The sequence below is a fragment of the Aethalodelphis obliquidens genome, unplaced genomic scaffold, assembly GCF_003676395.1.
Source record: "Aethalodelphis obliquidens isolate GAN/ISIS:26980383/991018 unplaced genomic scaffold, ASM367639v1 scaffold28, whole genome shotgun sequence".
Classification (NCBI taxonomy): Eukaryota; Metazoa; Chordata; class Mammalia; order Artiodactyla; family Delphinidae; genus Aethalodelphis; species Aethalodelphis obliquidens.
The window spans coordinates 3,252,862-3,266,138 of record NW_020837972.1 but is presented as its reverse complement, the minus strand read 5'-3'; the positions used below and the strand labels follow the sequence as shown (position 1 = coordinate 3,266,138).

The window sequence follows — 13,277 nt, the reverse complement described above, 5'->3', positions numbered from 1 at the left end:
GCACACACACACGCACGCACGCACGCACTGGCCTTCCAGCCCTCAGCATAACTTCCCAAGCATTCTGCAGGATGAGGGCTAGAGCCCTCTCTGGGGGCTGCTGCTTTGCCCAGTGGGGGCCCCCAGGGTCAGGTGCTAAACGAGAGAAGACTGCTCATTTCCTCACTAGCAGTGCCTGCCCTGGGCTCGACATGCAACCGTGTTTTCTGCCAAAGTGCACAGGCAAGAAGAAAAATAGTGGCTGTGGAGACTTCAAGAACAAAGACCAAGCTAGCTGTGCAGTGTGGGGAGAGAAAGAGAGAGGAAGAGGGGGAGAAAGAGAATTCTAAGGCCAAGTCTCACTTGACTTGCCTCTGCTGCAGCAGCCTCATTGCCAAACCAGTCCAGCAAACTGCCTGGAACAAAAGAGCCAAGCAGCCCATGAATCACGGGGCTGGAGGGCCCTGCAGAGGGGAGCTGGTGCTGCTACGCACACGGCTGCTTCCACTTCACCTCTGTGGGCTCCAGGGACAAGCGCTCTGCCGTCCCAGCCAGTGACAAACCAGCCCACCTCCTGGTCACGAAGGGGCAGCAAGAAAGGCCTGCCTGGGACCCCATGCAGGGCAGGGAAGCACACAGGCCGGCAGGGCAGCTGGGAGGTGGGACCTGAAACACAGCTTTGCACCTGCTGCGGGGGCAGGTCTCCACCCACCCAGCCTGTGCGTGCCCCTCAGCTGCGAGACTTGAGGATGGGCTGGAAGTTTGCAAGGGCCCACACCATCCTAACCGACAAGGATACCTTGGCCTATGTGGGTCACTTGGAAGGATGGAGGCCAGAGACCTCTCTTCCTGGGCTTGTCGGGAAACAGCAGAGAGCACACAGCATGGCAACTGTCCTAGGCCTTTGGCTCCCTGCACTGAAGCTGAAAGAATGCAGCCTGTTTCCCCTCATCTGATCTGCCCTCAGAAGTCTCTAGAAGGTCAGGATTGGAAAGGTGTGCAGAGACCACTTCTAACCCCTTTGTTTTCCTGAGGACAGGCCCGAGGCTTCGAGCAGGTCAGGCCCTGATGAGGGAGCTGGGCACAGAGCAGCCAGGCAGCGAGGCCCAGGCTCCCGTGCTGCAGGCCTTGCTGCCCCCTCCCAGCCTCAGGGCTGGCCCAGTCCTCAGCCTGGCTCTGGGCACAGACCGCATTGTTTAAATGAACCAATGAACTAATCCATGGTATTGTGCTCACTGGACCTACCCCAGAGCTGCTCAGAAAGACAACAAACATTTTCCCAAAGGAGGAACTCCATGATCCAAAATTCACACCACCTACCATCCAGGGGTGATAAGCTAGGATCCCGGGTACACCTGGTTTGACCCCTTTCTTGCCTTAGCACCTGAGGCCCTGGAGGAGGGGCTCCTGGCCGCAGGCACGCCTGTGATCAGGCTGGCCATGGATGCCTGACGGCCTGCCGCTGGCTCTCTCTTGCGAGCAAAGGACATGAGGTGGGACAGGAAAAGAAAGGGCGGGTGAGGCTGCAACCCACGGTGGTCAACACCTGTTCCACAGGTACATACAAATTTCATCCCTTCTAAAGTTTATCCACCCACATTATCATAAGAATCCAAGTTTAGCACTGTCCTTCACACCTAAAACAGTAGAAAGTCAGCACGAGTACATATGCGTTAGGAAGCCTGTCATGTGTTGTTCATACATTAACTCCTCAATTCCCATGTTAAGGGAACTCTGAAAAGTAGGAAGCTTGTTCCCACTTCAGCAACGAGGAAACAGGCTGACAGTGGTGAAGTCACCTGCCTAGGGTCCCACAGCTGGCACGCGGCAAGGCCAGACCTGAGCCCCAAGCTCTTCGCGCCCTAGTTCACAACCATGGATCACAGCACCAGGCAGAGTCGAGAATCACCTGCCTCAGAGGCCGAGGAGCAGCGGCAGAGGGCGGAACCAGGCCCGACCCGCCTCCCCGCACCTGGTCCTGTCCCTCCACAAAATTAAAGCCACGAGGGACACCTGCAAAGGGGGCAGGGCCGAAGAGGAAGCTGGGGGTGAACCAGACTGAGGTTCTGGCGTCCTTTCAACCAAGTTGCCACTTCCTACAGCCCCAGCTCCTGGCTCCCATCCCATTCGGATCGCCCCTGGGAAGTAAACACACGTTTGTCACCGTGACAGCACAATAATGAGAGGAAACCAGGGCCTGGAGTAGGAGCAGACGGGACACACAATGCCCCCCACACAGGGCAGCCCGGCAGAGGCCACCTCCACCCAGAGCACAGTCACTCCCTCCTGGGTGCCCGGCTCAACCTGCTGCCCTTCAAAGGCAGGGACCTCAGAGAGTCTGGGATGTCTTTCTAGAAAGGTCTCTCCAAATGTGACTCCCAGGTTGTTGCCAGGCAACCAAATGACAGCGGGACAGGTGCCCCTCAACCCCAACCGCCTGCCCCTGTTTATCTGGACGCAGCTCGGCTGTCACCCCTGGTGAAAAGGCGCAGGGGTGTGCTGGGTGGCAATTTCAACCCTGACCCATCTCGGAGCCGCTGAGGTCTATCTGGTCAAGTAACGGGGAGATGGGGCCTGGGTCTGGACGGGCTCTCCCTCCAGCAATGCTGGCATCCACTCTTCCGGGCCTTCCTCAGTCTCAGGCCAGGAAGGTCAACACAGGGGCCTGGCCGTGAGTTACTGGCAAAAGCTGGCAAAGAAGTATGTGAAGCCACTCTGTGTGGCTTCTGCCTGGTGTCTGGGAAATCAGCTCCGAGGTCACGGGAAGAAGCGGCCGACTGTCCCCTGGGCCTTCCGTCCCAGCCAAGGCGGACTGTCACATCAAGCCTGCTACCGCTTCCTCCCCTCACCCGGAGGGGCAGCTGTGACGCCCAGGCCCCGGGGAGCGGAGGCCCGGGAGTACCACGCTCGCTCCTGCAGACTCACATCCCAGCCAGAAGCCCAAGCAGCCAGAAGGAGCATCCCCCGAAAGCACTCTATTCACACTGCCGGGCCGCCCTGCCTGGCACCAGCCCAGGAGGCAGGGCCACACATACCTGTTAAAGAGGTTGTTGCGGCGAACCATCCGAAGAAAGCCAGTGGGGTCGGTGACCGAGTTGAGCCTGTTGTTCATCTCCTCAAACTGCTGGTCCATGATGTCTCCGGCTTCACTCTCTGTCTCACTGCTGGCACAGGCCCTGTGGGGAAACGGCAGAGAAAGGGCGCTGAGCACTGCTGCAAGCCTGCTCCGAGGCCCCGTCAGTTCAGCACCCAGCGCGGCCCCGCACGGCACCTCCTGAGTCCCTTCCTGCTCCCCTCAGCCTACGCCCTGCCCACTCGTGTCGCACTCCGCTGGCTGCATCCCCTGTGAACCCGCTGCAGGAAAGGGCTGGGCCGGCACCCAGGCTGCACTCCATGCATCCAGCATGTGCCCGACACAGACCGGGTGCTCAGCCGTCATTTGTTGTGTCCTGACTGCCAGCCGGGAGCTCCGCCAGTGCAGAGCTTGGGTGAGTGTGCTGAGTGGCAGGAGCCCCAGTCCATTCCAGCCCAGAACCAGTAATTAAGCACCTACCTGTGCCAGGCACCATGCCAGGTGGGGGCACACACAGCCCCCAAAGGCATTCTTCCAGACGAGGAGACAAACATGCACACGAGTGGCTGCAGTGCCAGGCAGAGGGGGACTTTGAAATGTAGGCTTGAGAAACGTTGCTGACTGGAGCCCATTTCCAAGCTCAGCATGAGGGTGTTATAATTTTTGAATTAATAAATTCATATTTCCCCTGTGACAGACTGTAAAAGAACATCTCACAATGGATTTTAAATAAATAGAAGTACCCAGAAGTGCCCTGATTCATCAGTATGATTAAAATAACAAAGGGTATATTAAACGTAAAAGCTGTGCCCTGTGGCCCTGCGAGGCCAAGACAGACGTGATGACATGGTCACAAAGGTGTCCGAGGGGGTGCTGGCCTCCGCCGGTCCTCTCCGTGTCCCAGTCCACCGAGGCTGAGGCTCAGCGAGGGCAGACCTCTACGTGGAGCCCCGTCTTCCTTCAGCATCCTGATTACATGCAGACTCTGTGGAAATGCTGAGTGATGTCTGGCCCACAGACGACACCCAACCCACGTGGCAACTTTGTTTAAAGTCTCCTGCTGCCTAAGGAGCAGAGGGGAAGAGTGGAGAGTGCCAGGGCACTGGAGGCAGAGGACAGACGCACAGACCAGCCACGTAAGCCACGCACATGCTGGAGAAGTGGGATCTGGAAAGGAACAGACTTCCTGCTGCCCAGAGGGAAAAGGCTTGGCACCTTGAGATTTGGGTTTGGCCCAGGTGAGCGTGGCCTGCTTCAAATGGCTAGGCTGGTGAGCCCGTGGCATCAGGATTACAGGACAGAGAAGGGGAATGACCCCCTCACCGGGTCGTCACAGAGACAAATGAGACGCAGCGTGTGAAGCTGCTCAGTAAACCTGCAGGCTCTAAGTGAACGTCAACCCTGGTGAGATGTCCATTTTATGTGTCAACTTGACTGGGCCCTGGGGTGCCCAGACATTTGATGAAACATTATCCTAGGTGTGGCTGTGAGGGTGTTTCTGAGAGATTAACATTGGAACCAGTAGACTGAGGAAAGCAAACTGCCCTCCCCATGTGGGTGGGCCCCATTCAATCCACTGAGGGCCTGAACAGAACAAAAAGGAGGAGTAAGAGAGTGCTCCCTGCCTGCCTACCTGCCTTCGAGCTGGGACACGGGTCTCCTTCCCCTTCAGATGTGGACAGGTTGGAACTTACATCACCGGCTCTCCTGCGTGTCCAGCTCGCCCACGACAGATCTGGGACTTCTCAGACCTCATAACGGTGTGAGCCAATTCCTCACAATAAACTTCCATGCATGTGTCTGTGTGTCTGTGCACGCACGTGCCCTATCTGTTCCTCTGGAGAACCTGGCATCAGGCACCAGATTCCGACTCAGCTGTGCTCCTTGCAGAAGGTCACACAAACGTCCCATCACTGGGAGAGGATCTCAGGAGCCGGAGCCCCAGAGAAGTGTCAGGACTGGGGCAGTCTTCAAGGGCGGCAGAGAGGTATGATTTCGGAGCCAGCTGCTGTCCTTCGTCCCAGAACCACACCGGTGGCTGGTAAAGGCATGAGACTGCCTTTCTTCCCAGCCACACAATCCGGACATGACCCTTCAAACCCAGCACAGTGCCCAGCATACAGCAGGTACGCAAAGAGGAACTGCTGAACGAATGCCTATACTGGAGAGCATTTTACAACATGCAAAGTATTTTTACACAGATTTAATCCTATCTGTCCAACAAGCCTGTGAGGCAGTTCTCGTCATCTCCACTTTATTTCTGAGGAGACTGAGGTCTGGAAAAGCTGAGGAACTTGGCCAAGGAGCACTAAGTGGTAGAGCCAGACCTGACCTCCCCGCCCCTCCCCCTCTAAGGCTCTAAGTGTGGGGTTTGACTAGGGGAAGGAAGGGATTGAATACAGGAAACTTCCGAGCACCTAAACAAATCACCATGGCTTCCAACCTGTTGGAGAGCAGGAGCAAGGTTTTATTCCTCTTGCCACCCCACGGGCGTCAGTCGACAGGGTGAGCAGCTGCAGGCTTAAAATGCTCCCTTGGGAGCTGAGGGCCCTTCACAGAGACTGGTAAATATCACTCAACAAGCTCTTCTGTCCAGGGACACATTTATCATCTGAACGCGACGGCCTGCTTGGAGCTGAGAAACCTGCCTGTCATTCGGTGCTTTGCAAAGGCGAGAAGAATTGGCTGGAACCGGTATCGGCCTCCGTTATCTTGCAGCTCCGCTCGTGCTGTCAGCTGCGGACTGAGCCCTCAGAATCTCATACTTAATGGGGTTGTTTCCTATTTCCTGACCCTTCAGAGTATTAACACTGAAGGGAAAAACAAACAGGCGATGTCAAAGATAAGGGAATCTCCCATTTACAAAACAAGACTCATCTATACAGCAGGGATCCCGAGTGTCTTGCCATCAACGGTCACCATATCACAATCACAGGCCCCTCATTTCTCTGAGGGACTTTCTAGAGATGGCATATCAGCTAGTCTGATGCCATTCACTTTGATCCAGCAAGGATTACTGAGCGGGACCTACGTGCAAGAACCACAAAGGCCAAACAAGAGAGTCTCACTACGCCTGCCTTCAAGGCACATACCAACCTGTATGACTAGTGACTACTGGCTAAGGTGGGTTAAGAAGGAGGCAGGAGGGTATCAGCCTATAGCCAAGAGAGGGAGGGCAAAGAGCTTTCCTGGAATTAGCTGCATCTGAGCGGCATCTGAAGGATACAACTTTGACAGGTAGAGGCTGGGATGGTGGCTGGGAGTGGAGGGATGGAACAGCATGAGGAGGTGTGGAGATAAGACAGTGTGGGGACTCTCTGGGGCCCAGGGAATAGCCTAGGTGAGCTGGAGGAGAGGGAAAGAGTGGCAGAGAGGAAGGAGAGAGTGGTGGAAGGCCTTGAACTTGGAAGGCAGTAGAGAGCTGTCAGTCCAGGCCTCTAAGCAGGGCGTAGTGGGCTCAGGGCTGCTGTCTGAGAGACAGTCAACTGGCCCAGACTGGCGAATGCCAATTACACGGGAAGGAGAAAGTCAGGTGGCTATTACCAGCACCTACTCAGAAGCAGCCCTGAAGGCCCAGGGTCGAGCCCAGTGGGGGCTGTTTGCCCCTCACACCTACTAGAAACCCCATTCTCAGGAGTTACTATTGTGTTAATACATTAATGTACCCTGGGTCTCAACACGCCAGGTGAGGCAAGCTTTCCACAAGCCCTCGGGCTCTGAGATCTGGGTAGTGGCTCCCTCCTCTGCCCCGAGCTCCCATCCCCTGTCTCCCTACCAATGGACAAGGCTGGCTGTAAACCCACCTTCCTGGTTCCTCCTCATTCTTTGCTCTCTATTATCACCAACAATGGTTCTGCTTGTCCTGTGGTTGGGCCGGCTATCTCATTAGTCTGGACCTGTGAACTAGGGTGGCAAGGCTGAGAGTGAGGAAGTGAGAACTAACAGGAGAAACATTACCAAACAGAGAACTTATCTTCCTGAAACTCATTGAAGGGAAAGGGTAAAAGACAACTAGCAGTTAATTTATGGCAGACAGAGAAACTGAAAGTAGAAGCTAGTCTTAGTGGAAGAGGAAGGGGTTCAGTTTGGACATGCTGAACGTGCAGACAGGACACTGAGTTGGTGATGCCAAGTATGTAGATACTGATTCAATTATTTAGATGGTCTTCCTTCCAGAAGGGCTGGAGACTATTAGAAATCCAAGTCTGGTGCTGAAGAGAGAGGTTGGGACCAACTGTTTGATATCCCATTCATTTATTCACTTAATAAATGTTATTAAGAATTTGTTATAAATATCCTGCTATACCACGTTCTGGTTCTAGGTAAAATGGAGTAAAAACACATTCCACCCCACCTTTCCGACTGAATACAACTATAAATTCTTGATGGGCTGCACAGAACAGGATATCTGAGGAATGTGAAAAGTAAACAATAACAGGCAAATGAGGGAGGAAGCCCAGAATTCAAAGTGCCACCAGATCAGTACTGAGTTTCACACTCTTTGTCCCTGTGAAATCCATCGGACAGGTCTCTCTGAAACCCCCAGATGTAGAAGCAGGAATCAGTGTGAACAGAGACCTCCAGGAGACGCCCTCTGTTTCTGGCTCAGAGACACTACAGAAAATCTCCCATTTTTCTTATTCTTTCATTTCTGTTCTCATGTTCCAGGCCACAAACAACTCCTGTCAGTTGACCTACTCTAAAATAATTGCTAATGGAAGTCATTCAGATAGAAGGGAAATGACACTAGAAAGAACTAGGAACATCAGGAAAGAAGGGAGAGTAACAGAAACATCAAATGTCTAAGTAGATATAATAGACTATTCTTCTCCTAACACTGTCTGCTGGAGTTTTATTTATTTATTTTTATTTATATTTTTTATAAATTTAGTTTTATTTTTTATTTATTTATTTTTGGCTGTGTTGGGTCTTCATTGCCGTGCACGGGCTCTCTCTAGTTGTGGTGAGCAGGGACTGCTCTTCATTGCGGTGCATGGGCTTTTCATTGCGGTGTTTTCTCTTGTTGTGGAGCATGGGCTCTAGGCGCATGGGCTTCAGTAGTTGTGGCACGTGGGCTTCAGTAGTTGTGGCTTGCAGGCTCTAGAGTGTAGGCTCAGTAGTTGTGGCACACGGACTTAGCTGCTCCGTGGCATGTGGGGTCTTCCTGGACCAGGGATCAAACCTATGTCCCCCACATTGGCAGGCAGATTCTTAACCACTGCGCCACCAGGGAAATCCCTGGAGTTTTAATGTAGGTAGATGTAGTATGTAAGACAAATACAAGATGGGAAGGGGTGCTGGTAAAGGTTCCCATATGGTGATAAGACTTTTATATTTCTCTTGAATTAATAAAGTATCAATAGTAAGTAAACTGCAGAATATAAAAAGTATATATATATTATAATCTCTAGAACAACTATTTTAAAAGCTACAAAAAGAAACATAGTCAAAGACACATGAGATAAATTAAGGGACTTCAAAAAAAAAGTTCAAATAACCCAAAATAAGGCAAGAAAGGGAAAACAGAGGCATGAAAAACAGAGACTCAAACGAAAAACTAATATTAATACGACATACATAAATCCACACATCTCAATAATTATATTAAAAGTAAATGGTCTAAATACAGAGACTGACAGAATGGAATTAAAAACATAATCTAATTAAATGCTTTTACAAGAAATTCTCTTCAAATATGATACAGGAAGGTTTAAAGTAAAAGGATACAAAAAGATTTATCATGCAAATAGTATTCAAAACAAAGCTGGAGTGGTTATGTTAATATCAAAGTAGACTTCAAAGCAAAGAAAATTACCAGGGATAAAGAGGGACATTACACAATGATAAAAGGGCCAATTCACCAGGAACATAAAATGGTTCTCAATGTGTATTCACCTATCAGCAGAGCTTCAAAATACATGATATAAAAACTGACAGAACTGAAAAGAGAGGTGGATAAATTGACAGGGATTTTAATACTCCTTTCTTAGTAGTTGACAGAACTGGTAGACAGAAAATCAACAAGATACAGAAGAACTGAACAATACCATCAACCAACTGAATATAATTGAAATTTAGAGAAAACTCTACCCAACAAAAGTACAACACATATTCTTGTCAAATGCATGGAGAATATTCCTTAGAATAGACCATACCTTGGGTCATAAAACAACCTTAACAAATTTTAAATAATGCAAAATATGCCCTCTGCCCACCATGGAATTAGATTTGAAAGCAAAAAAAACGAAAGTTAACAGGAAAATCTCCCAACACTTGGAAACTAAACAACACACTTCTAAATAACTGTCAAAGAAGAAGCCTTAAGAGAAACTAGGAAAATATTTTGAACTGAACAAAACTGAAAATACAACATAAATTTGTGGGACATAGATAAAGCCTTAGAGATAAGTAAATAGCATTAAATGCTTATATTAAAAAAGAAAGGGCTGAAATGACAAGAAGGTGGGGGTAGCAATACTCATATCAGACAAAACAGACTTTAAAACAAAAGCCATAAAGAAAGATAAAGAAAGACACTATATAATGACAAAAGGATCAATACAAGAAGGGATATTACACTCATTAACATAAAGGCACCCAATATAGGAGCACCTAAATACATAAAATGAATACTAACAGACATAAAGGGAGAAGCTGATGGGAATACAATAACAGTGGGAGACTTCAACACTCCACTGACATCAATGGACAGATCTTTCAGACAGAAAATCAATAAGGCAACAGAGATCCTAAATGACACAATAGAACAGTTAGACTTAATTAATATTTTCAGGACATTACAACCAAAGGCACAGAATATATATTCTTTTCAAGCGTACATGGAACATTCTCTAGGGTACACCACATACTAGAACACAAAACAAGCCTCAACAAATTTAAGAGGATAGAAATTATTTCAAGTATCTTTTGTGACCACAACGGCATGAAACTAGAGATCAACCACAGAGAGAAAAACAAGAAAAAAACGATTACATGGAGACTAAAAAACATGCTACTAAAAAACCAATGGGTGAAGGATGAAATCAAAGAGGAAATTTTAAAAATGCCTCAAGACAATAAACACACAACCATACAAAATCTATGGGATGCAGCAAAAACGTCCTAGAGGGATGTCCATAGCGATACAGGCCTTCCTCAAAAAAAGATAAAAATCTCAAATAACCTAACCTACCACCTAAAAGAATTAGAAAAAGAAGAAACAAAACCTAACGTCAGCAGAAGGAAAGAAATAATAAAGAAAAGAAATAAATAAAATAGAGATTAAAATAACAATAGAAAAATCAATAAAACCAAGATCTGGTTTTTTGAAAGGATAGACAAAATTGACAAACCTCTGGCCAGGCTCACCAAGAAGAAAAGAGAGAGGACCCAAATAAACAAAATAAGAAATGAAAAAGGATAAATAACCAATACCACAGAAATACAAAGAAGCATAAAAACAATTATATGAACAATTATATGCCAACAATTTGGACAATCTATAAGAAATGGACAAGTTTCTAGAAACATACAGCCCACCAAAAGTGAATCAAGAAGAAATAGATACTTTGAACTGACCAATCACTAGAAGTGAAATAGAATCTGTAATAAAAAACAAACAAAAAACTTCCCTGCAAACAAAAGTTCAGGACCAGATGGCTTCACTGGGGAATTCTGCCAAACATACAAAGAACTTATACCAATCCTTCACAAACTCTTCCAAAAGACTGAAGAGGAGGGAACATTCCCAAAGTCATTCTATGAAGCCAACAATCACCCTGATACCAAAAACCAGACAAAGACACTACCAAAAAAGAAAGTTATAGGCCAGTATCTTTGATGTATAGATGCAAAAATCCACAATAAAATATTAGCAAACCAAATCCAACAACACACAAAAAGGATCATAACCACGATCAAGGTGGATTCATTCCAAGGACACAAGGAAGGTTCAACATATGCAAATGAATGTGATACACCACAACAGCAAAAGACAAAAACCACATGATTATCTCAATAGATGCAGAAAAAGCATTTTATAAAATGCTTCATCCATTCATGATAAAAACTCTCACCAAAGTGGGTATAGAGGGAGCTTATCTCAATATAATAAAAGCTATTTATGACAAACCCAGAGCCAACATAACACTCAATGGTGAAAAGCTGAAAGCCTTCCCACTAAAATCTGGAACAAGACAAGGATGCCCACTATCACCACTTCTATTCAACATAGTATTTTGGAAGTCCTAGCTACAGCAATCAGACAAGAAAAAGAAATAAAAGGCATCCAAATTGGAAGGGAAGAGGTAAAATTGTCATTATATGCAGATGACATGATACTCTAGATAGAAAACCCTAAAGACTCCACACAAAAACTATTAAAACTGATAAATGAATTCAGCAAGGTAGAAGGATACCAGATTAACATACAGAAATCTACTGTATTTCTCTACACTAACAATGAAATATCAGAAATAGAAAGTAAAAAAAAAAATCCCTTTTAAAATCCCGTTAAAAAAATACCTGGGAGGGCTTCCCTGGTGGCACAGTGGTTGAGAGTCCGCCTGCCGATGCAGGGGACACGGGTTCGTGCCCTGGTCCGGGAAGATCCCACATGCCGCAGAGCGGCTGGGCCCGTGAGCCATGGCTGCTGAGCCTGTGCATCCGGAGCCTGTGCTCCACAACGGGAGAGGCCACAACAGTGAGAGGCCTGCGTACCGCAAAAAAAACCCAAAAAACCTGGGAATAAACCTGACCAAGGAGATAAAAGATTTATATGCTGAGAACTATAAAACATTGATAAAGGAAACTGAAGATGATTCAAAGAAATGCAAAGACATCCCACGATCTTGAAGTGGAAGAATTAATATTGTTAAAATGGCCATACTACCCAAAGCAATTTAAGATTTAATGTGATCTCTATCAAATTATCCCATGGAATTTTTCACAGAACTAGAACAAACAATCCTAAAATTTATATGGAACAACTAAAGACCCAGAATTGCCAAAGCAATTCTGAGGAAAAAGAACAAAGCTGGAGGCATAACCCTCCCAGACTTCAGACAATACTACTACAAAGCTACAGTAATCAAAACAGTGTGGTATTGGCACAAAAACAGACATATAGATCAATGGAAAAGAATAGACCACACATGGTCAGTTGATCTTCAACAAAGAAGGTAAACATATACAATGGAGAAAAGATAGTTTCTTTAGCAAGTGGTGTTGGGAAAGCTGGACAGCTGCATGTAAATCAATGAAGTTAGAACTCTCCCTCACACCATACACAAAAATAAACTCAAAATGACTTAAAGACTTAAAGACATGACATCATAAAACTCCTAGAAGAGAACATAAGCAAAACCTTCTCTGACATAAATTGTAGTAATGTTTTCTTAGGTCAGTCTCCCAAGGTAAAAGAAATAAAAATAAACAAATGGGACCTAATAAAACTTATAAGCTTTTGCACAGAAAAGGAAACCACAAACAAAAGGAAAAGACAACCTACGAACTGGGAGAAAATATTTGCAAACGATGTGACCAACAAGGGCTTAATTTCCAAAATATATAAACAGCTCATACAGCTCAATATCAAAAAAAAAAAAAAAACAATCAAAAAATGAGCAGAAGACCTAAACAGACATTTCTCCAAAGAAGACATACAGATGGCCAAGAGGCACAAGAAAAGACACTCAACATCACTAATTATTAGAGAAATGCAAACCACAACTACAATGAGGAATCACCTTACACTGGTCAGCACAACCTTCATCAAAAAGTCTACAAAGAGGGCTTCCCTGGTGGCACATTGGTTGAGAGTCCGCCTGCCGATGCAGGGGACATGGGTTCGTGCCCCGATCTGGGAGGATCCCGCATGCCGCGGTGGCTGGGCCTGTGGGCCATGGCCGCTGAGCCTGTGCGTCTGGAGCCTGTGCTCCACAACGGGAGACGCCACAACAGTGAGAGGCCCGCGTACGGCAAAAAAAAAAAAAAAAAAATCTACAAAGAATAAATCCTGGGGCTTCCCTGGTGGTACAGTGGTTAAGAATCTGCCTGCCAATGCAGGGGACACGGGTTCGAGCCCTGGTCCGGGAAGATCCCACATGCCGCAGAGCAACTAAGCCCGTGCACCACAACTACTGAGCCTGCGCTCTAGAGTCCGAGAGCGACAACTACTGAACCCACATGCCACAACTAATGAAGCCCGTGTGCCTAGAGTCCGTGC

At 47.4% G+C, this 13,277-nt stretch overlaps 1 protein-coding gene across 2 annotated transcripts in view; it reads right to left on the bottom strand.

The window, feature by feature from the left end:
- Positions 1-13,277, bottom strand: part of TTC28 (tetratricopeptide repeat domain 28) — a 603,177-nt gene that overhangs the window by 35,315 nt on the left and 554,585 nt on the right. For both annotated transcript variants that reach the window (XM_027124409.1, XM_027124410.1), the window contains one exon: positions 3,015-3,155. In XM_027124409.1, the coding sequence (XP_026980210.1) occupies positions 3,015-3,155 (141 nt within the window). The remainder of the gene's footprint in view (positions 1-3,014; positions 3,156-13,277) is intronic.